The sequence below is a fragment of the Notamacropus eugenii genome, chromosome 1 (genome assembly GCF_028372415.1).
Source record: "Notamacropus eugenii isolate mMacEug1 chromosome 1, mMacEug1.pri_v2, whole genome shotgun sequence".
NCBI classification, from domain to species: Eukaryota; Metazoa; Chordata; class Mammalia; order Diprotodontia; family Macropodidae; genus Notamacropus; species Notamacropus eugenii.
In genome coordinates this window covers 261299687-261324825 of record NC_092872.1, presented here as the reverse complement: position 1 = coordinate 261324825, position 25139 = coordinate 261299687, and the positions used below count along the sequence as shown (strand labels likewise).

At 37.3% G+C, this 25139-nt stretch overlaps 1 protein-coding gene across 3 annotated transcripts in view; it reads right to left on the bottom strand.

Annotated features, from left to right (window-relative positions):
- The window catches only part of CTNNA3 (catenin alpha 3), a 1968199-nt gene that overhangs the window by 1927288 nt on the left and 15772 nt on the right, over window positions 1–25139 (bottom strand). For 2 of the 3 annotated variants that reach the window (XM_072628816.1, XM_072628814.1), the window contains exon 2: window positions 117–220. In XM_072628816.1, coding sequence (XP_072484917.1) covers window positions 117–215 — 99 coding nt within the window. In that variant the 5' untranslated portion in view covers window positions 216–220. Of the gene's footprint in view, window positions 1–116; window positions 221–12862; window positions 12960–25139 lie in introns of those variants that run through there. The other variant, XM_072628812.1, reaches the window with a different exon arrangement.

The following is a 25139-nucleotide window of genomic DNA, read 5'->3' as shown; positions in this document are numbered from 1 at the left end:
CAGATAGTATATTCATTTACATAAATATATTTTCTCATTCTGTTGCCTATTTTGGCCCACTTTTCTTTCCATTCCCTAGGCCTGAGCATGCCATGTGATTTCTATGTTCTTCCTACCTGGATTATGAGAGGTTCTAATAGCTTCTCCACTGTATGTGTCTGGATCTGGAGGTCCTGGGGATTCATTTTCAGTTGGACTGGTGTCTCAGCTGACATGCTGCCTGTGCAAAAGGACAAAAATAGATACACACAGTTATAAGAATGTCAAAGTAATTTCTGAAGGACAGGGCCAAGCTTAGGCAGAATCATAGAGGTGATCAAATTTCTCAGTAGCACCCCTTTTCCATTAGCCCTACCCTTTCAACTCAATTCAACCCAACTCAACAAATGTGTATTATGTACCTGCTAATAGAAAGAAGAGGCAGAGCATTCCATGATTCTAGCCCCACCCTAAGTTATTTTAGGCACAAGTGGACGTGTGTTGGTAAATGGTAAAAGCAGCTAGTTCTCTGGGAAGGGAAATGTATGTATGATATACTTCTAAGTTTAATCTACATTAACGTTTTCTTCATATCTTTCCAAAGTCTAGACAATCAATAAAGCAATAAATCCAGTCCTGATTTGTAACACTTGCCTATTTCAAAGGTATAAATGCTCACACTGAAAATTTAACCATCAGCTCTCAGTGCCAGTTAGTGCCGACTCCAGTATACCTCTGGACAAGGGGAAGAATTCATTTTCTCTAATGTAAACTTTTGCACCATTAGCTCCATTAATTTCATGAATCATCCATGTGGGCACTCTCTTCAAAGATACAGATCACAGCCCCTTCATGCCTCTTATCTAAGTCCTCCTGGAAATCCACTTTGGGAAGTTCATTCTTCATGCTGAGAACCCTCTTCTAGATCTCTGCAAAATGCAGTAATACTACCAGAACATGAGACCTTTCCATTGACTGCCTCTTACTCTACCTGTAAGAGGGCAGATCTTCCTCCTTTCGTGACCATCTGCCACTTGGGTACCTTTCACACCATTTTTTGTAAGCAGCCCTTTGTAACTGATACACTGAAGTCTCTTTAAACAGTCGCTCAGTCTACAAGCATTTATTGAGTATTCATTGTGTGCCTCGCACCCTCAAGGAGCTCACGTTCTAACAACAGACAGCATGTAAAAATCTGTATATATGAGATACATACTATAAGAAAAACTAATTTCATAAGGAACTCACTGGCAGAGGGGTAGGGGTGGGCAGGGAGTGGGGGGAGGCCAGAAATGGCCTTATCTCTCCTTTAAACTTAGAGTAAACTCAGAGATTATGGCACAGAAATGGCTACAACATTTAAAAAATTATCATGTATGGTATTCATTTTGTAAATGGTTTCAAAAAACAGATACTAGTCAAAGAGTAATTGATAATATATAATGTGCAAATATGTGTATGTATTTATGTATACATATTTATGATTTCCCAGCATCCCTTCCCAAAACCTACTCTAGCCTGGTCAGATGATATCTGGAGGAGTTGGTCACTTTCTGGTACTACATTTTTTAAGGGATGCTAATAAGCTGGAGAATGTTCAGTGGGGAACAACCAAGGAGGAGAAGATCTACCGAAGGAATGGGAATGTTTCTCTTGAAGTAGAGAAGACTTAGCAGGGGAATTAATGGTTCTCTTCCAGTATCTGAAAGGAGCTATCAGGTCATAGGAAAGAAGAATTAGACTTGTCCTGTTTGGTAGCAAAGCAGAAGGTGTCACTTGAGGTGAATCTTGAAGGAAGCCAGCGATTCTGAGAGGTTGAGGGGGTTAGGAGAAGGGAGCATTCCAGGCATGAGAGATGGTCAGTACAAACAAAGGCCTAGAGATGAGAGGTGGACTATCATTGTGAGTGAGGAGCAGCAAGCAGACCTTTATTATGACATCTCTGTTATGAGTAAGTCACTGCCCAGGTTCTGTAAGTGGACAAAATGCAGGCTCTGAAAAGGAGGCCAGCTGGTCATGTGGAGAGAGCAGGCAATGGCTGATGGACAGTCCATGTGCTGCATTTCAGAATGCTCAAAGATCCACAAGGAAACCTTCAGAGCATTAGGAAGACTCTTTGCAGAATATTTGTAGAGCAGGGATCACAAAAGGATCATACAAAATTAGAAGGCATGAATGAGACCCCAAATCCCTCTCGTGGCTAGTTTCCTATGGTGCAACAAAACCCAGTTATATTCCACATTAAGGCCTCTTCCTTGTCCCATAGTTTATCCTCCTTTTGCTTTTCTCCCTCTCATCCCCATTAGTCTATGAGATTATTGAGATCAGGGACTGGTTTTATCTTTCTTTCTATGCCCAGGGCTTACCACAGTAGCTGGCAAATAGTAGGTGCTTAATAAATGTTTGTCAACTTGCCCACAGTCACATAGCTAGTGTCAGAGGTGGGATCTGAACCCATCTCTTTCTGACTCCAACTCCAACATTGTATTTCATCATGCTGCCTCTCATAAGATACTTTTGGGGTTGGAGCTCGCTATATATCAATAAATGACTGGGATTTTTTTAGTTATCAATAAACATGTCATTAGGGTGGAAATAAAATCTACTTTTTAAAGGTATCAATAAAAAAAATTTAAAGTCCAAGTTATTGTAACTATTATTATTGTTTGTAGAGTTGACAGCTCCCAGAAACATTTTTTGGGTTAACATAATTCTGATGATGTTATCATTCATCTCTAGTCTTTTCAATCCATTCTCAATTGTACTTCCATCCTCTGAGGATCCAGGATTTTATCGGTAGATATGTACCCTCCAATAACATAAACCATACCCCTTTATACCTTGGATTGGCATCTTCAAGAAGGGCTATAGCAGACAAGCTCATCATCCTCTCACTAGCTCTTTTGAGATTTAACTTAAGCTAGTCTATGGAGAGCAGAACCCCAACATTCATCCATGCTCAAAGTCTTTCTAGCTTAGTAGAATCACCTATACTTGTTCTTCCCTAAAATTGCCTTCAAGAACTCAAGGTCACTTCTAAGTCAGACTGAAACATCAAATGACTTTAGTGAATTCTAAAACCATTTGGAACCCCTACAGCAACCTTTTTGCTTTGGGTTTGCCAAGAACCAACAACTTGTGTAATAAGATAAGCTCTGGAATTGTAACCTCAGGATACATACACACACAATCACACACACAGAGAAAATTTTATATATATATATATATATGTAAATGTGTATATATATATATGTAAATATGTACATATATGTATACACATGTGTGCATATACACATACACATAGATGTTTCCTGTCTACCTTCCTAGTTGTACATTCTGATAATTAAACTGAGCCAAGGCTGCTGGTGTCCATTTGTCCTGTGATCTCAGGGATAGTAAGTGGAAGACATTTTGAAATTCTGTAATAAGATGTCTATAAAGAAAGTAGGGTAACTGTCTGAAGAACTCCCAGTAGATCCATGTAGACACTTACATCTTAGAGGAACATAGATTTTCAATAAAAGATTTTAAAATAGGACTGCAAGAGCCCATTGATCTCCAGGAATGTGGAACTAAGAAGAATGGACAATTAAAAGGAAAGGAAACCACTCAGCATTTTTACAGAGATTTTGTCTTTGGAAATAAAGGCTTTCCTGTGAAGAATCAGAGGGTGACTAAAGTCACCATGGCTTCTCCTGGTCCATTAATTCACATCCATTGAAAGAACTATTTGGAAGTGAAATGTCCCATGGCAAAGACTTGCAAAGAAGAAAGCAGAGATGACCTTGAAAGATCTATGTTCCACAGGATAATTAGACTTTGAATACTATGCTTCATTCTCTGGTCAAATCCAGTTGAAATCAGTTAGAACCACTAGGAATAGGTGTGAAACTGATTTGAACCAGTTAGAACTAGTTTGAACTGGTCATAACTATATTAAATCAATCAGAACTGGTCATAACTGGTTTTTATCAGTGGGAACTAGTCTAAACCAATAAAAAATCAAAACTATCAGAGCCAGCAAGACCATTCAGAAGCAGTTTGGTCTCTAGAACCAATTTGGAGTCGACTTTGTTTTGATCAACAATACTGATTGCAAATAAAATTAAATTCAGCAGTTAATAGACTGCAAATGGCAGGATTTATAAGCTAAATCTTATTAAGTTCAACATCTGACAAATGAGAAAGGAAACATTGCTTGGAAAGAATACTGGCTCAGAAATGAGAGGACCTGGGTTCAAATACAGACTCTGTTATTTATTACTCATTTGACCTTGAACCCATCACTTAAACTCTGTAGGACTCAGTTTCTGCATCTAAAAGCCTGGGACAGATTGGGTAGCTAATCTCTAAGAATCCTTCTAGCTCTAAATCTATAATTTGTAACTGGAATGTAGTATCAAGTTTTTGCCCTTCCTTTTCATCTTTTGTATGTGTATTTTTTTATTTCAGAATCAGCCAAAGACCTCTGTAAGGCTACAATGTTTTCCTTAGATGTCCTTGATATTATTTCTAATTGGGATTATTGACCACAGAATGTAGGAACTTCATTTTTTAAGAGCCATCTGTCAAGTCATCTTTCCATATGGCCATTGGGTCATATCCTCATGGTTGGCATTCCTCTGTCTGTTTAAATTTTTTTCTTTCTGCTGGTCTAGTTTATACTAAGGTAGCAGGGTGGAAAAAATACTAGATTTGTAGTGTAATGACCTGGGTTCTGATTCTGACTCATTTGTGTTCTTTGGTAAGGCATTTCACCAGTTTCTTCATTCATAAAATGAGGCGGTTATTCTAGATAACGTCTCAAGTCTCTTTCAGTTCTAAACCTCTATAAGATACAAAATGAGAAATAACTAGGATAGGATTATGCCCAGAATTCCCCTTTCATGACTATTTCAAACTCCATGATAACGTCTCTTAGGGTTCCTAATTTCGGCACCACAAATTGGCTCTTATTTTTCAAAATCAAATTCAGAATAGAAGTTTCTTTTTGCCTCCATTACACCTTGTAAAATGTGAAATTGTTGCCAAAGGAAATCACAAAATTATCCAATATAGTAGTTTAACACAATGAGACTTCCATCGAGTAATTAAACAATGAGTAGCATCTCTAGGAATGTTTATACGGTTACCCCGACCCAGTCAAAAGATGGTGCTGGTGTGTGAGAGACATCCTTAGCTGTGGTTCATCTGAAAGAATAAGTCCAGGATTAGACTAACCCCAAACATCCTTCTTCAAATCCTCAGAATATTCAGCTTAACAAGGTTATGAACTGAAAATTCAGTGCTCAACTTCCAACTGTTCCTTTGATCTTTCTAGTGTATATACTCTGCCAACATCTCCTTGGCCTCTCAATTTTTCCTGCCCTCTTTGATCCTACTGAATTCCTCATGCCTCCTAGACTCATCTGGTCTGTGGACTTGCCTCTTGGCTCTGACCTTTCTTGGCCTCTATATTTGTTCACCCAATATCCATCCACTTTTTCTGTTCATACAACAAAACCTTTACCTGTAGTCTGTTAAATTCAGATTATACTGAGTTTACTGAAGACCTTTCTACTCTAACCAGTATAGCAACGTGTGTAAATTCAGTCAATGCTACTCATGGGATGCTACCAACTGTGCCATGATGTCAGGGAACTGCACGAAAGTCTTCTAAAATTATTATGCCATGCCTGTGTTTCACTTTTATAATCTGTATTAGTAAAGTATTATCCATATTCTCCTTCTGACTGAATAGTCTGTAGTATACTCCTTGAACAATGTCATGTCTACTTCTCCTGCCTTTCTCAGCACCCAAATGTTCTATACAAGTTTCCATGCATAATTTGAAGGATCTAGATATAGGTTGATACTTTCTCAACATTTAGTGTTGTAATACTTGCATTTCTTTGAAAAAACATGTCATTCTATGACCATATTTTAATTATGAGTCTTATTGTACCAAATCTCAGTTCAAGGAAATCTTACATCTCTCTTAAGAGCAAAGTCTGTGTAATGAGTACAGTAGCATATGTGTGCACGTGTAGCCATTTCACCTTTGTCCCTCTTTGTATCCCCAGAACTTAACACAATGCCTGGGACATAGTAAATACTAAATAAAAATGCTTACCCAGTGAATGAATGAATCAACGAAAGGAGAACAACTCTTCCTTTCACGCCCATGTTCTTTATGAATCATCATTCTACAATACTTTCATCTAAGCACAGTTTTTTTTTTCTGCAGCTTAGGACCTTAAAACCCAACCTCAGAACATAAGATGCTACCTTAAGAGCTAGAAAAGACCTTTGAGGTTTTCTAGTCCAAAGTCTTATTTTTCAGTCTACAAACTTTGTGTATACAATCTTATTTGATCCTAAAAACAACCTCATAAGGTAGGTACTGTTATTGTATTTATTTTGCAGATGAAGAAACTGAGGGTCATAGAGGTTAGGTGACTTGTCCAAGGCTACACAGGCAGAGTTCGGATTTCGTCCAAGGTTGTCTGATGAAATTCAGCACTCTTTTTTTCGAGTACTTCACCATAATTAACACATTGTCACCAAAATCTAATCTTCAACATACGCACAACCATTAATAGACATGATTTTTATAAATCATGCCAGAAAAGAATATCAACTCTCCTAATCCACAGTAATCTTATGAAAGATTTTGAACACTTTCAGGAAAGCCCCAGAATTCTAAGTAGAGGATAAAGACTAAGACTCACGGATACAGCTAGAGGAAGTATCCAGGGTCAATTTATTGGATTTCTGTATCCTCAGAAACTAATTTGTTTGCCACTCAAAAACATTGAACTCCAACTGAAGAGCACTGCATTCAATTTTAGAACCTCAATTTCCAAATGAAAATGGAGGATTTTAAATATATTGGAATTCAAACACAAAAGCTTCCTAGAAAATATATATATACATATACATGTATGTGCGCATGTATATATATTTGTATATACATATATAAATTATAACTTTGTAAAAAAATCATAGATATTATTTAAAGGAGACAAAATTAAATCCTCCAGAAAATATATGCATGGTATATATGCATATATATTTACATATATGATGAACTCTATGGGTCTTGAAACAAGGCCAAAACCAAATTTAATTAAGGAAAAAATATGTTCACAAAAAGTGTTTTGACCATGAATTATGCAAATAAAGAGCCTATGCTCCCCTGTTGTTTATTCTAGCTAGGTTATGCAATATTAAGCCTTTTCCCATCATCTAAATAACAATAGCAATAAATATAATAAAAAACTCCATGAATCCAGCTTAAGCCAATACCAGCTACAACATGGAAATACAATTACATTGAAATTTTATATCACGTCCACCTTCCCATGGAAGGTCAGCATGGCCTACTAGACAGCAGAACCCTGGACTTGGAGTCAGGGAGATGTGGAACAGAATGCCCCATGGTCCTCACCCCATAGAACCTTTTGAGCTAAATATATGACCTCAGGCAAGTTGCTTGCTCTTTCTGAACCTCGGCATCTGTAAATGATGGTGATAATGGTGCCTACTTCATAGAATTGTTTCTAGGATCAAACAAGATTATATACACAAAGTGCTCCAGAAACCTTAAATTGCCAATAAATGTCAACAATTATTATGAATGGTCAGTTTTACTTAGCTTCAAAAGAGAAGACAAGATTTTGGAGGTGTTTGCGGTATTTTTTTCTTTTTCATTTAAATTAAGGGGGAAATCATTTTAATTTTGAATGTAAAAACTTTTACATAAGGATCTAAACACATGCTGGGTAGGAATGGAACTTAAAGGTTTAGCAGAGTTAAGGTTTCATTGTGTGGGATGGGAGTGGAGAGGATTGGATTCTTTGTTTTGGGTTTGTTTTAATGTTTTTGCTTTGGGTTTTTTTTAAGGAAATGCAAAGTCTTTCTTTGAATTTCTCCAGACTGGGGCAAGTACTTACATTTTCAACTGTGTGAAAGTAAAGTATAAGAGAGGACAGAAGTATGGGGCATCTCTTACATATGGCACTGCCTTCCCTCTTCTCTGTACCCCATACCCATCTGAAAATGATAGCATCTCTGAAGTCCTTTAAAATTCCATTTCAAATTCTTCCCAATCATGTAGCCACCACCTTGGCTCATATCCTCACTTTGAAATAATCTCCTAATTGGCTTCCTCAATTCCAGTTTCTCTCGTATTGAATTCATCCTCAAGATAGCTTCCAAACTGATATTCCTAAAATATAACTCTGCTGTTCCTTTATACAAAAAGCCTCAGTCCTTCTCCATTGCCTCTAAGAATTCCATAGCCTGACATCTAATCTGGTTCTTATATCTCTTTTCTGACATTTCCCATAATACTCCCTCATCTATTCTACATTCCAACCAAACTAGATGGACTTTTGTACCTGGACTCACCATTCTGTCTCCTCTCACTCTTTCTTTTATATTGACTATCCCCAGTACCTGGAATATATTCTCTCCTTAAGCCTCCCCTTAAAATCTAGCTGCTTCTAAGGCTCAAATCAATTGCCAGCCCCTTCAGGAAGCCATTCCCCATTTTCCCAGTTGCTAATACTCTCTTGCTTCCAAATTACTTTGTCTTTACTCATTTGTGTATATATAGTATCTCTGCCCCAGTAATAATATTAATAGCTCATGGTTATACAGTTGTGTGATCTTTAATAAAATTAGTAATAGTAAACAACTAATATTTAGATAGCACTTGTAAGTATTAACTCATTTGATCCTCATAACAACCCTAGAAGGAAGGTACTGTTATTCTCATTTTACAGGTCAGGAAACTCAGACACAGAGAAGTCACGTGACTTACCCAGGGTCACACAGCTACTAAAATCTGAGACTGAATTTGAACTCATGTCTTCCCCATTCTATCAATGCACCACGTACCTTTCTCTTTAACAAGTACATTTCTCACAACTCTGTGAGGTGGGTGGTAGCATTAAGCCCTTTTACTAATCAGGAATTTGTGGCAGAGAGTGGTTATAACTTATCCAGGGTCACACAGCTAGTACATGGCAATGCAAAGTATTGAACTCAGGTGCCCTGACTCTGATTGTCATACCTGTTCTATCACACCAAGCAATAAGTGTAATCATCACCTCCCTAAAGGCAAGGATTTTTTATCATTAGATCTCCAGCACTTAGTACCTTCCATACAGTAGGGACTTAGTTAATGCTTCTTGTGATTGATTCTGAACATACATTATCATCGTCATAGCAATAAAAAACAACCTATAGATAGAGCACTTCAAGTTTAAAAAAAAATACTTTCTTCAAAACAACCCTTCATGATCCATGAACCTGGAATCAAGGAGACTTGGGTTCAAATCCTGCCTCAGAAACTTACTAATCCTTGGCAAACTTCTTGAGCCTAAGGCAAGCCTCACTAAGCCTTAGTTTCTCCATCTGTACCATGGTATAATAACGACAATAACAAAAATTGTTCTTATCTCACAAGTCCATTGTCTTAAATGAAATAGTGTAAAGCATTTTACTATCTTTGAAATACTTTATAACTGGCATCTATTATTATTACTACTGCTATTCGTGTTATTACCCTGATTTTATGGATAAAGAAATATAGCTTATAGACTCATAAATACTCAAGAATTAAATGTGCCAAACTGACAGCCCAGGGCAATGAGATAGTCTCTCACAAGAAAGCCCATTTTATCTGATCTCAGCAAACTCAAAGAATCTTTCATTGTGTCCTCCAACCAGAGAACAATGACATCCAAGATACATTATATCAGAGGCAACAACTGTCTCTACAAGAACATCATGACGGTGATTCCTACAGGGGGATAGCCCTAATGGGCCGATGCAGTTACTCCATAACCTGGTCAGGAGATCAAATGCCTGGACTTTCTAGAAGTCTGATACTGTTTACAATAGTGAATAAAAGCCCATGAGTGAATTACCCATCAGCTTCAATTCCAAGCCAGAGATTTGCTTTCCCAGCTTTGTCTCTGGCCAGTTGACAAATACATTAGAAACTAATAAAAGTCCTGCTTATCTGAGCAAAGAAAAAGATTCCCTCTTTTCCTTCAAAGTGACCAAATAAATTGCTTTCCTAGGGAAACTGTGTGGAAATGTCAGTTTCCTATTCTTTCTCATCTTAACTTCACTCTCTCCTTCACTCATGGTCAGTCATGAAGAAGATTGTCCCCAGAGCCTCCCCCTTTCACTTATCAGCTACTAGAGAACTAGATAAGATCGTTCACCTCGACTTTGAAGAGAGCTTTTTCCATGCTGTTTCTGTAATCAATTAAACATTAAATATTTTTCAGTTGTTGAAGAATCCAGTCTCAGAATCACAGAAGCTGAGATAAAAGAGAGACCAAAAGTCAACTATTCCAACATGTGCCAGCAGAAGAATCCCCTCTTCAGGCCCCCTAATGTATAGTCATCCAGCCTTCTCTTGGAGACATCCAGTGATGGGAAGCTCACTAGCTCCTCAGGAAACCCATTCCACAGATAGCACAGCTATCATTGTTAGGAACTGTCCCCTGTCCTCCAGCCTAAATATGCTTCTTTGCTACTCCCATCCGCTAATCCTAATTCTTTCCTCAGGGAACAATGAAAATAAATCTTATCTTCTAGGGGACAGCCCTTCAACATAATTTTCATGTCACACCCAGTCTTTTTTTTCTTCCAGGCTTAAACACGCCAGCTCTTTCAACCAGTTCTCATACAGCATGAGTTCAGCATGGTATAGCAAAACAGAGCCTCGAATTTGGAGACAGAAGAATTGGGTTTGCCAACTATTTACTAAGTTTCCAAGGGACCTTGAACAAATATCCTTTTCACATCTCTGGGGTTAAAGGAATGGTGCCCTTGTGATCTGGAAAATCTGTGTAAAAACTTTTGGTCCTCCCTTTTTTGCACCAGAGAAAAAGTCTGAATTTCTCTTTTTCTTTTTTAGGGTGTTTACAGTATCTCATTTTAAAATTTGAGTTGATATTATACAATACTATGCAGATATTTTATGCATTTTTAACTTACTAAATTTTTTCTACGTCATCTGTTGGCCTTTGAGTGTTGTCTGAAGCTTCTGAAAAACTGCCAAAAGATTCCTGTTTTTTTATGCTGACCCAAGATATATCGAAACCAAAATGGGGAAAGGAAAATTGAGATGTGGAAAGGATAACTGGACCTTCCCCTCTCTAGAGCTGAGTTTCCTTTTGCGCAAAATGAGAGGGTTGGACTAAATGATCATTAAATGATCATTCTAGAATTTATGGTTCATTTTTACAAAATTGCAAAGTACCAACCTTGAACTTTGTCCTCTATATAACCTTTACCATTACTTGGGTGGCCAAGAATAGACCCTAACACAAGGTGGAAAGTAACTGAGTCCTGTCTTATAACCTTAACTTGGTAGTGGTTCCTTGTCATGGAAGGAGCACTGGATTGAAAGTCAGAAGCCATGAGTTTGAAACTGAGTCATGATATTTACCTGTGTGACCTTGTGCAAATTCTGTAACTTCTCAAGATTCCTCTTCCTTTGCAAAATAAGGGGATTGGACTAGATTGATCTCTAAGGCCCCTAAAGTCTCCTCCTCTTTATAACTAATGCAACGATTAACCATACTTACTGAGAATGACATCCAAATGATTTGAATGCGTCAAAGAGAATTTCACGCATTTTCAAGAAGGATCTGTGACTCCAGCTGCTTGGGAAAGTCCCTCCACCAATCCAGACTGCATCTTCTCTATGAATTAGGACGAACAGAAGCCCCAGTGAGCTGTCTAAAGCACTGAAACATTAGGTGACTTGCCCAGGGTTTCAAAGTTAACCAGCCCAAAAGAAGGTTCAAACCCAAGTCCCCAAGTCCAACTTCTATCCTCTATTCCACAGTGTGTCTAGGTGTTGCAGGTATCTAGTGATATTTACATGACAAAAAATGTAGCCCCTTTATGAATTCCACTTAAAGGTAACCAGAACAAGAGGAAATGGACAAGTCTTGGTTGCCTGGGAACTATATTCAACCTACATTGGAAATGTAAGCATTGAATTCACTAACTTCTTTCACTTCTCCTTTTTCATTCTTGACAATCAATATTGCCTGATTTAAAAATATAAAGAGGAAAAAAATTTAGGTGAAAAAAACTTTTTAAAAAAATCCACATATAACTTCAAATCCAGAAGTCTGCAATAGAATCTTGAAACATGGAGTACATTACTAAGGGGTATAATAATAGTTGACACACATACAGAACTTTCAGTTTTGCCAAGTGTCTTACTTATATTATCCAGGTCTAATACACTACTTCCCAGAATTATACCTACTCAAAATATAATATTTCAGAGTCACAGTGGAAATGTTTCAAATATGTTACTGTTCAGCTTCTCTATAGTTTGGATGAATGAGATAAAGCACACAAAGTGTTTTGAAAACTTTGAAGCATTATTTTAATGTAATCTCTCTGTACTATTATGATTATTATCACTATATGCATAGGACAAGTTTTTCTTTCAGCACTTCAAAGAAATCTCTCCTAAAGATTCTCCACATTTGAACTGCACTGATGCTAGCCCTCTAAATGTGCCCACCACAGCAGAAATGGCATGGAGGGGCTCATAATCTCCAGGCTGGCATTTTGTGTCTCCGAACTACCCCCAGAACTGCCCAGAAGAGGGGATCACTCTAAAAGCCCAGACACCACAGCAGATGACTACATGCTACCTGACAGATGCCATTTCCCTTTCTTTCTCCTCAGAACCTTTCATCAAAAGGTGCGGCTCAGAGACAATCTACAATGGTGAGAGTTTACTTGACAGGAGGAAAAAAAATGTGTTTTCAAAGTTAAGACTTCAAAAGAAGTGGAGACAAGCCCAGCCATCACTCACCAACCGGTCAGACCCCAGGACACAAACACTTACTTGGCCACAGACAGCTCCTAAGCCTGCTGCCTAAGCAATCGCTTATGTTTGGAACTTCGGCCCCACCGCTGGGCTCAGAATTTGGCTTGTGATGCATGTGTAGGCAAACAGGCGACAAGCACCCTAGTGTATTTCAGGATGACTGACAGGACACAGTGGCTGCTGCTTTGGGGGTTGGGCCCTCTTAAAGCAATATGCCGATGGAAAACATGCAAAGCCAGCAAGTTGTGCTGGAGAGGGCTCTCCCTGTGTTTATGGTGATCCAAGGCCTGAGGTGAACTTTGGATGGGGGTTTTCATTTCACAGCAAGCCAGAAAGCTGAAAGTTCTGGGACAGTCAATTAGACAGGGAGGTACCACCTGATATGCAAGAGGAATGAAAGGTAAAAGTGGTCTGCTAACTGTAGGGCTCCAGATTCTATCAGAGTGTAAATTATACTGCAAATGACTTTTAGTAGAAGTCAGTCAGGGTGCCCAGGAGAGGGAAAGGATTTACTGATCTGCCATTGGTTACTGAAAACCTCTGAAATCAATGCTTCAGTATTCAGTGGGTCTATGATCTGATCAAGATGCTTACTGCCTCTGGTGGTGCCAGTCACAACCCATTCATTCCTGGTCATCATTCCTGACTCTTGGGCATGTCGTCCCAGAAATCCTCCAAAGTTGGAGAAGTCCTCCTCCAGGTCTCTTGACATTGCATGGATACCAAAGAAACATGCAGGCTGTCCCAATATTATCCCTTGCTCTTAGTTCATGACCTGTTTACCTACATTACAGGTCCTATTTCTCTCTGATGACATTTTTTATCCTGCTTCTAATATACTTCCAATGTGTTAGAACCTACTCATGCCCTCCATTGGATTATGCACTACTTCAGTTCTTTGAAACTGTGGTATTCAAGACTCAAAGTCATGGCCAGTTGTGATGATGGTGAAAGAACGCTAATGCTGGGTGTTACTTTTTTTAGTTTATTATTTTATTTTTCAAATGATATTTTTGTTCATCTGCCCTTTCCACTATCACCTTCCTCCATTTAGCAAATATTTTTAAATCTCTTAATATTTACATATTCCAGCAAAATAAATTCACACAATAGCCACCTCTGAAGACAGAGAGGTGAGTGGCATAATTCATCTTCATTCTTTTAGAATTGAGTTCCAGGGTCTTTTGCAGTTGTTTCTCTCTTTAAAGTTGCTTCCATTGAACAAAATGTTCTCCTAAATCAGCTTATTTTCTTCTGAATCAGTGAAACTGTGAAGTTCTGCCCAGTTTCTTATGAAATTATCCATTTCATCAAAAGAATATTGATGTTAAAAAAAAAAAAGATGGACTTTTGCGTCAGGAAAAATCTTAAAAGAATCACACAATTTCCTGGTGACAATCCAAGAGAGACAATTGTCCTTCTCTTTAGTTCACTGTCTTGCTCATCCTCCATCTCCAGTAATTAACAACTCAGAAACTCAGTAATAGTAAACACTGGATTTGAAAAGCTTTTCCTTAGCTTTTGGGGTAACCCTTACATTTTTCCCCTTACTGTGTGATTAGTCTCCAACCTTGTCATAGTGACACAAAATGGGAAGAGTAAAAAGTTGGTAAATCATGGTTATGGGAACTCTTTTTTACTAGGATTTCCTGGGGAGGTAGACACATTGATTTAACTCACTCACATATTTGGTGTTTTCTGAGTTATTCTAAAACGCTGAGTTGCTAAGTCATAGCTAACTTTAACTCCTCTAATTCTTTTTCACCAGTAAACAAGCATTTATTAAACATCTATTGTATGCTAGGCACTCTGCCAGACACTGTACTTGGTTCTGGAGATACAAAGACTGAAACAGTCTCTACCCTCAAGGTGTTTATATTCTTTTTCGATATTTATTTATAATTTGTCTATGCCCTAGCATGTGGTCTGTCTTTGTCAAGAGGTGTCACACAGTGCTAAGAATTATGTGTATGCTTTAATGCTTCCATTCAGCAAGTACTATAATATTTCAAATCTAATTTCTCCAAAAACTTGTTCAGGTTTTTTATATTTTCCTTTTTCTTTCACATTCAGTTGATTTAGCTAGCTCTAAGAGAGTATCTTTAAAATCCCCTACAATTATTCTAATATATATGTATATACATATATACACACCCATAATTCACATAATATTTCTTTAATTTAGATGCTATACCAATGAGTGTATGTATATTTAATACTAATGCTGTTTTATGACCTGTGATTCCTTTAAGTATAATGTGATTTCCGTATTTATCTCTCTTGACATTGTGAATTTTCTTACCTCTTTAAAATGATAGTATGATTATACAATTTATGCTTTGGGGGAATCATCTGATGTATAGCAAATTTTATTCCAGCCTCTCATTTTCATTCTGTATGTGTCTTTATTTTTATATATGTTTCTTGTATTTAGCAGATGGTTGGTTTTTTTCCTCGTCTTTTCTGCCACTCACACTTTGTCATTTTTCTCAATTACATTCAGTAACCCTAGTCCACATTTCCCATCATTTAATCATTGGAGAGTATATTTGAAGAACTCTATAATGCTGTAGTAAGTGAAATATATTCATACCAGCACCAAGAAGCAGGACACAATGTGACCATTACAATTTGCCTTTTCGAAAGAGTGATTTATGGAGATTTATCCCATTCAGGATTTCAAGAGTAAAAATCTTCTCTCATGAAAAAATTTTAAAAGGCAGCATTGTATATGGAAAAGTACCCTGAGGTAAAAATCAGGTGCCCCAAGGGGCTAATCTCAGTTACATCACTAAATGGCTATATGATCTTGGGCAAGTCACAGTCTCTCTAGAACTCATTAAGTACTTACAGAAATTTCCATGTGAAGGACTAAGAGATCTCTAAGTCGCCCTTCTGGTCTAACAATCTAGGCTCTGTTATTAAATTTATTCCATCTCTGAGTGGAAAGTATATATCATAATCATAAATAATAAAAATAAAATTTACATAGTACCTTAAGGTATGTACAGCACTTTACATATGCTATCTCATTTAATATTCATAACAATCAATAGGTGCTATTATTATCCTCATTTTAAAACTGAAGAAACTGAATCTAAGAGTGGTTAAGGGACTTTCCCAGGGTCACAAAGCTAGTTGAATTCAGGTCTTCCTGACTCCAAGTTCAGCTCTGTACACACTTGAACAGTATTCTAAGATATTATATTCTATGATATAAAGTACTTGCCATTCTTGCACTGTATGTTCTGTAATATATGGTCTCTTCTGTCTTAGAATCAAAGAATTCAAGTGAATGACCTTAAAAAATCATTTAACCTCACTTAGACTCAGTGTCCTACTCTAAAAATTCATTGGCTAAAGAATTGTTTCACCAAGGGAACATTAGCATGATGATCTTCCCTCAAGCCTTCCAACAAAAATTCGATTCATCTTTGTCAGTCTGATGGATATGAGGTTAGATCTATGTGGCTTCAATTCTTTTTTTTTCTTATTTGCATTCTAGAACATTCTTTCTTAGAGTTGTTGATAGTTTACTTTTCTTCTTTTGAAAAGATGATATCTTTTTACTACGTGTCTGTAAGAGAGTGGTTCTTGTTTTTCTATATTTGTATCAATTCTCTATATATCATTGACATCAGACCTTTATCAGTGATATTTGCTTTGAATATTTTTCTTGACAGAATTTTGAACTCATTTCTAATCATCCTTTTCCTCCATGCATTTTCCATCCAGAATGAAGAGAACAGAATGAAACCATAAGGTAAAACACAGCCCTTCTCCACCATGTTTGACTACATTAGAAAATAGCTCTTGCAACATTGACATTTCCCTCATGAAGGTTGTGTGTTCAATGCTGAGTCTGTTAAATAGTTGAAATAGTTATCTCATCATGAACCAGTTATTATTTTATGGTCACGCTGAAAGCCCAACATCAATACCCTGTTAGACTTTGCACATCAAATTGCTTAACTCATTAGGCATTATGGTGGAGCTAGTGGAAATTGTGCATGCTTCAATACTTCAGTAGATCTATAATCTCATTAATACAGATATTCCATTAATACAGGTACATTAATACAGTTACTCCATCCAACAGTTCAGATAAAATCCATTCTTGACTGTTCATCCTATGTGATTCCCATCCTGTAACACACAGGATTCATCCCAGAAGCTACATAGGATCCCTGTTCATGATCTCTTGACACTGCCCCACGTAACATCCCTATCTATTATTTTTTTACTCTTGCTATAAAACCATCTACCTCCTCCAGACATATATCTCTTGGATGACATCATTCTTATATGCAATTTGCATAAATCTGTTCTGTCCACCACATATCTTCTTATTGAACTTAGTGTGATCTATAATTTTTATTCTAGAAAGTCTGTAGTATTCCACAATTCACAATGAACATCTCCAGAAGAACAAGGGTGTAAGCTTCTTGGGAATAGAGCCTGTGTCCTTCATTGTGTCTTTGTGCCTGCACATAGTAGGTACTTAATATTTGTAGACTGATTTATTGACTAACTAAGGCTACTAAGAAGAAATATTGTTTCAAAGCCCTTCAGCTTAAACATTGTTGAAAACTCCATCATTTTCCTAAATTCAGACCATTCTCTTCTTCCTATTCAATTCTGGGCCTGTTTCATGGTCGATCTGCATACACATATGACTGAACCAACTCCATGGGCTGTCCATCAAACTACACATCAAGGCCTCCCACACCAAAGAGCTTCTCAAATGATATCCAAAATCATTCAAGAGTTCAACCGAACTAACTACACAAGGAAAAACAAGTCAATGAGGAAAGCTTAAATAACCAGGCATGCAGAACAAATTTTAAAGGTTTAAAAGACAGAAATAGCACCAAAGTTCTTTGAGCAGATAGAGCTCTTTGATGATTCATTTACTCATCATGTAGTGAAAGAATGGGGAATTTGATATCAGATGACTACTAAAATGGAAGCTTCTAGACGACAGCTACCATGTTTTTGCATTTGTATCCCTAGTGCTTAGCACAGTGTCTGGCACATAGGAAGCTCTTAATAAATATTCACTGATGAAAAGACTGACTGACTTGGGTTCTAGTCTTAGAAAAACTAGGGATGTCTAGCCTCTAGAAGAAGGAAATTAGACTTACTCTGCTTGACTCCATAGCCAAGACTGGGAAGCAATGTGTGCAAATTATAAAGAGATAGATTATAAATATATGCAGGGCATTCTGGGGAAACACCACCTTCCTCATACCACCTTCCAAGAATTGATTGTCTAATTTTCAGTATGAGCCTCAGAAATCAACAAAAGCTACAAATCATGGCTTGATTTCTAGTTTTGATTGTCTAAACTTAAGAAAATGTCAATAATGCAGATTATACTTCTTTTTTCAAGAAGCCAGTTATTTAGCATTTTCCAGCACACCCCTGACTATATATAAATGAAACCTTCCTAGCAATAAGACCTGTCCAGATGTTGAATGGACCGCCACAGGAGGTAAATGAGATCCCCTCTTTAGAACCATAAGACCCTGAAAACATCCCATAATCCATGTAAGATGTTCCTCAGCTCATTAGCATCCTTCTTAAAATATGATGCCATGTTATCAAAATGAATATTCATGCCAGATTCCTCATGTTATGGTGTCAGAAACAGCCAGTGGGAAAGTCATCATTAGTAATTTCCTCTTCTTTAACTTCTTGACCTGTGATCTCATAAATGTGGGTATTCCATCCTACAGTACATATAAAGTCTGTCTGTTCATCCTATGCTATTATTTCCATCTGGTAATTGTCCTCTCAACAAGCTACCTGAGATCCCTATTTACAGACCATAAGATCCAAAAAAGCCTCTAGTATAGTGCCTTGGATATATTGGCTAATTAATGATATTTGATATATTTTTGTTGAAAATAATAAGCCTCTCTTATCTTTTGGGAAGAGAATTCTATTTTAGATTCTATGTATGCCATATTGGGGTGCTTTACTGAAGGGAGATATATGAGACCATTTATTCACTCCTAAGCAGGGAGTTCCTTTATATAACTCAATACCTTCTTAACCAGCCCTACTTGCCATGAAGACAGTGTTTTATGTGTAGATATAAAAGTTTAAAGTCCCCTGGATTGCTATTTTTCCTTTGATAAATTTTTATACACTATTTTCTTTATTCTTCTAGAATACTAACAATTACAGTATACCTGAATCATGGAATTTCAGAGTTAGAAAGGCCTTCACAGGCTATTCAATTCAACTTGGACCTGACCACACATCTCCCTGAGACATCCCAACAAGTGGTTAATTAGCTTCTGCCTCTTACCCTTACTACCTGTGGGATCTTGAGCAGGTGACTTCACTTCTCTGGGCCTCAATTCCCCATCTATAAACTGAGGGACTAAGACTGATGACCTCTAAGGTCCATTCCAGTCTGGATACATGATCCTATGATTCTAGAGAGGAGGAGTCCACTTCCTCCTGAGGTGGCTCATTCTACCTTCAGATCATTCTCGTTGCTTTGCCCAGATCTCTAATCTGTCTTTCAACAACTTACACTCATGGCCCTCAGTTTTGCTCTCTGGGGTCAAGCAGACCACATGGCAGTCCCTCAAGTTCTTGAAGGCACCCTATTATGTCCCTCCCAAGACCTCTCTTCTCCATGCTAAACATTCCTTTAAATAGTACTTTCAACCAATCCAACCATATCACTGTCTCAAGGCATCTTACCATTCTGGTCACCTTCTTCTGAATGTTTTCTATAGTATCATTTTTTAAATGTGGTATTACTCTAGATATGGTCTGACTAGGGTACAGTAAACAACTAGATAGAAACACAGACAGGTAAGATAGATGAATGATGGATGGATAGATATACCATCTTCTGAATGTTATACTTCTCTTAAAATAGCCTATGATTTAAAGGCAGCATGGCACAACAGATAAATTGGCATAGTGAGAGTCAGGAAAGCTGGGGTTCAAATACTACATCAGACACTTACTACTTTCTTCTCTATATTTTTTGCTAGATCATCATCGAGTTCCATCATAGTCCCTCTTCCCTTGTCTCCCCTCTAAATTCTGTTTATGACCTCATCAGCTCCAATGTGTTTAATTACAATCTCTCTGCAAATAACTCACAGATCTTCATATCATTTCCAGCTCGAGTCTTTCCTCTAAGCCTCAGCCTTGCATCCCTAGATTCCTGTTGGAAATTACCAACTGGATAATCCCAGAGCCATCTGAAATTCAACATGTCCAAATCTGAATCTACCCGTGTTCCAAATGTCCCTGTTACTAGACAATCGTGAATTTACTGTGATTTATAGTACTGGGGAAAAAAAGTCCAAATTGATGAGAACACACACACACATTTGAGTAGGTAGGTATTACTAATCTAAATAAAGGAGTTGTAAACTGAAAAGGAAGAAGGGTGGGTAAGTGCCTTGGTAGATAGATCTACCTAGTAAAATGACACATAGATAGTAGCTAAAGAATTTTAAAAAACAAGTCATGGTAGATAGGCTAAGAAAAGAATGAAATAAAGGAGATAGCAATAAAAACCAATGCCTTTTGATATCTATAAACAAATGCACACATTATAGGTACCAGGCAAAGTCAATAAGAGATCCTAATGCAGAGAGACAGATTTGGCACCAAAGACATCACCGAGTTTTGTAGATAGTACTGAAGCCTGGACTATAGCTCTGGAAGGGTATGCATATTTGGGGCAGCTAGGTATTACAGTGGTTAGTGTAGAGCCTGGAGTTCAAGAAGACCTGAGTTCAAATCCAACCTCAGATACTCACTAGTTTTATAAACCTGGGCAAGCCTCTATCTGCCTCAGTTTCCTCCTCTGTAAATGGGGATAAAAATAGAACTTATCCCCCAAGATACAAATTGAGATTCAAATGAGATAATAATTGTAAAGCACTAAGCACATGTAGTAAGTGCTATATAAATGTTAACAACTGTTGTTATTGCTACATATTTTTTCAAAGAGAACAGGATGAGTAGAAGAAATGGGACAAATAAATTCAGGTAAAGAAATTCAAGTAACCAAGAACTGTAAGGGAAAGCATAGTGGAGACTAGCAGACACAGAAATAGACATGAAATTGTCAACATACTGCATTACAGGACAGTGGCCCTCACACTGTGATCCAGGGTGCTTTTTAGGGGATCTACAAAGTCAAAACTATTTTCATAATATTACTGAGACATTTTAGTGTCTAATAACATAAATGCCAATAGGTAGAACCTACATAACCCAAAGTTCTTTGGGAGAATCTTCAATAATTTTTTAAAATACAAATGGGTCCTGAGACTAAAAAGGTTGAGAATATTGCTTTGAACCCACTACATGTCAAATAGGAAATGGATGCAGATTTCAGGAAGAGGCCATGAAGCTGGTGTGGAGGCATGGGAGGAAATGGTAGTGAAGGGGGGATTTATTATCCAGACATCTACTGGAATCATCCACTAACTTAGATTTTTTTTTAAAAGATATGTGCATGTACCAAATTCTTCAATACATTCAAAATGGAAACATCATCTTAATTTTAAAGATTGTGCTACTGAAATTTTTTGAAGAGAAGCAAATCGTATACCTCTCGCAAATATAGGAAACAAATCTTCTGAATTTTTAGGATATTTTGTACATTGAATTATTTCTCCACATTGATAACAGAATCTTTTCCTTAAAGTTTTGTCCCACTTTAGCTGATTAGTGTAACTTAACTGTTCGGTGAAAATGTTAATTTGTGTCACTTTGAAAAGAATGCCTTAATATTTCTATGGCTTTTTAATCTCTTTTTTAAAATTATTTAAATCATTTCTCAAGTCATCATTTCTCAGTTAATCCAGCTTTCCATTTTACCCAAGGAAAATCTTACCAGTTCTGTTGATATTGTCACCTATTGTGCCTATTATAATATTCATGTCAGGAAGCAACTAACATGTGTTTATGGTGTGCTAGAAATTAGGGATACAAAGACTAAAATGGGTATTTCCTATTCTGAATGAGGGGAAGAAGTCATTAAAAAGTTAAAATACATAGAAAAATGCCTACATTTTTTAAAATATTGTTTTAAAATGTCTTGGTGATTTATTTCTTCTCTTTGTTCTTCTAAGTCAGATAAGTCATTTTCGCCCTGTGCAGATAAAAACAAGGTCCAGGTAGTAAGGCAAAACTGGCTAAGCTAAAAGTTTTGACTGATACTTTTTAATGCTGCCAATGAAATTAGAAATGAAAAAGTTACCATATTATGTCTTCATAGTATGGTTTTGTTGTTTACTTTGACATCTAGTCAAAGGCATAGACATAGTGGGCAGCTAGGTGGTGCAGTGGATAGAGCACCAGTGCAGGAGTCAGGAGGACCTGAGTTCAAATCTCACCTCAGACACTTGACACTCACTAGCTGTGTGACTTTGGGCAAGTTACTTAACCCCAACTGCCTCATCTTGGGTCATCTCCAGTCATCTTGATGAATATCTAGTCAGTGGATTCAGATGGCTCTGGAGGAGAAGTGAGGCTGATGACCTGCACAGCCCTCTCTCACTCAAAACAAAGTCAAATGCAAGTCATGTCATCGTTTCTCTGATGGCATGGTGTTCTTCAGCAACGAAGGACTAACACACACAACAAGCATTCTTAACCATATGAGGAATAAAGGCAATTGCAAAAGAAAAAGGAAGTGATTGATTGGGGGATGGGAGGAATCTTCATATCAAATTTTTCTGATAAGAATTTCATATCTAAGATCTATAAAAATAATCTATGAATACGTACATAGATACAACTAAAAGCCATTTTCCAAGAGAGAAGTGATCAGAGGATATGAACAAGCAATTCTCAAAAGAAGAATGACAAACTCTTAGCAACCACATGAAAGAAGGCTTCAAATCAGTAATAAGAAGAGAAATGAAAATCAAAACAATCCTGAGGTTTCATCTTATACCTTACAAACTGGCAAAAATGAAAAAAGATTGTAATGGACAATGTTGGAGAGTGGAGAAAGAAAGGCATTTTATGGTGGAGCTATAAATCAATACAACCCTTTTGGAAGGTAATTTGAAATTATGGAAATAAAGTCACTAAAATATCCATATCCTTTGACCAAGAGATTCCATCATGAGGTTTATACCCTGAGGAGGGCAGGTAGGTGGCACAGTGGATAGAGTGCTGGGCCTGCAGTCACTAACTTTCATCTTTCTGAATTCAAATGTAACCTCAGACACTTAATAGTTGTGTGAACCTGGGCAAATCACTTTACCTAGTTTGCCTCAGTTTCCTCATCTGTAAAAATGAGCTGAAGAAGGAAATTGCAAACCAGTTCAATATCTTTGCTAAGAAAACCCCAAATGGGGTCACCAAGAGTTGGATATGATTGAAAAATGACTGAACAAAATACCTTCAGGAGGCCATTGATAGGAAGAAAGTTCACCTATATTTATAGTAGCACTTATGATAGTGAAAAATTAAAAAATAAGCAGATGTCTATCGACTGGGGAATGACAAAACAAATCGTGGTGTACGAATGTAATAGAATATAACTGTGCTGTAAGAAATGATGAATGTGATTAACACACAGAAGCATGGAAAGATCTATGTGAATGAATGCATACTAAGTAAACAGAGCCAAGGGGGATATATATATATGTATATGTATGTACATATACATATATATGACTACAACAAAACAAACAAAAGGAATCACCCCACACAAAAGTAAATAAGTAGAGTGAATGTGGAAAATTATAAAGAAGAGCAGGGCTCAAAAGGAGACATAATAAAAAGATACCCCCACCCTACCCCTTTGCAGAGGTGTAGGGAGGAATCCACAAATGTTGGACATTACACATATTTTCAGACTTTTTTGACATATTAGTCACTTATGTCAGTTTTTTTCATCTTCTCTTGGGGAGGGGTAGTCAAAATACTATATAATAAGGGATGACTGAGAGGAAAGGAGAAAGATAGTGGGGGAAATTATGGTGGCGTTAAAAAATATATCAATAAAAAGCTATTTTAAATTATGAGTATTAAAGATGGAAACAGGACAGACAATATGAGGTAGATATAAAAACATGGCATTATCTCATAAGAAGAGTATCAAAAATATGAGTGAGCTGGGACTGGAAAGGATTTCTTTAGCTATATTTGGGGAAAATGGGAGAATCTGAGAAGGGCTAGAATGTCTGCTTGGGGGTGGATGGAATGATAATAAACAGGAAGAAGGTGGAGCTTCTGGACTCTAATTTTATTTCTGCTTTCTCTGCCAAGGAGAATGAACTTTGGACTGGAAAGGAAAGAACTAAAGTGTCTAAAAGGAGTTGATACCCAAGATAAACAGAGAGACAGGTCAACTTGCCAAAGCTGTCCTTGATGAGTTCAAATCACCAAACCCAATTGAACCATATCCCAGAAGAATATAGAGGATGTGAAATCTTTGGCAATGATCACTCACTAGAGGACAATACTTTGATTGCAGATTCTACAATTTAAAAGGATGGTTAATGAACACGTAGAAAAGGAAGCAGTAATCCCAATGAGTTAGCATGGCTTCAAGAAAAAGTTGTGCCAGACTAACCTCACTTCCTCCTACAACTGGGTCCTAGACTGGAGGATCAAAGGAATGCTGTAAGTAAAGCCTACCTAGGTTCAAAGAAAGCTAAATTTCTCAAAAGAGACATGGGCTCCTACCTGCAAAGATAGTAGGGTTCCCATCAGCGGAGATCTCTAAGCACAAGTTGGATGATAACTTGGCAGGTGTGTGGTGGAAGGAACACCTGTTCAGGTAAAGATCTGATGAGATCTCAGCTTCCAAGTTCCCCTCCAACTCAAAGATTCTTTGTGAGATGAGCAGAGACCTCATTCAAGGCTGTAGCATTTCTTACACAAATGCAGAGAAGTAGATATCACAGAGCACAGAAGTTCAGAGGATCATAGCTATTGAGCCAGGAAGGACCTTAAAAGTCACCTAAGTCAATTGCCTCATTTTAGAGGTAAGGAAAGGAAGACCCAAAGAAGGAAAGTATATTTACCACGTTCATAATACTATTAATAGACAGAGAAAGGATTTGAACCCAAGTCTTCTACCTCCAAAGCCAGCATTCTTATCACCAAACCACTTTGCTTGTCTGCTCATAACATGTTGTTGGTTGCTGTATGAATTTAAATTGACAGATTTAATTTCTACCTACTTCTGAATCTTATCTCAGGAAATATCTGATAAAGAGAGTAATCTCTTTGTATTAAATCATAGAACTTTAAGTTAAGGGACTCTGTAGGTCACTTAGATTTA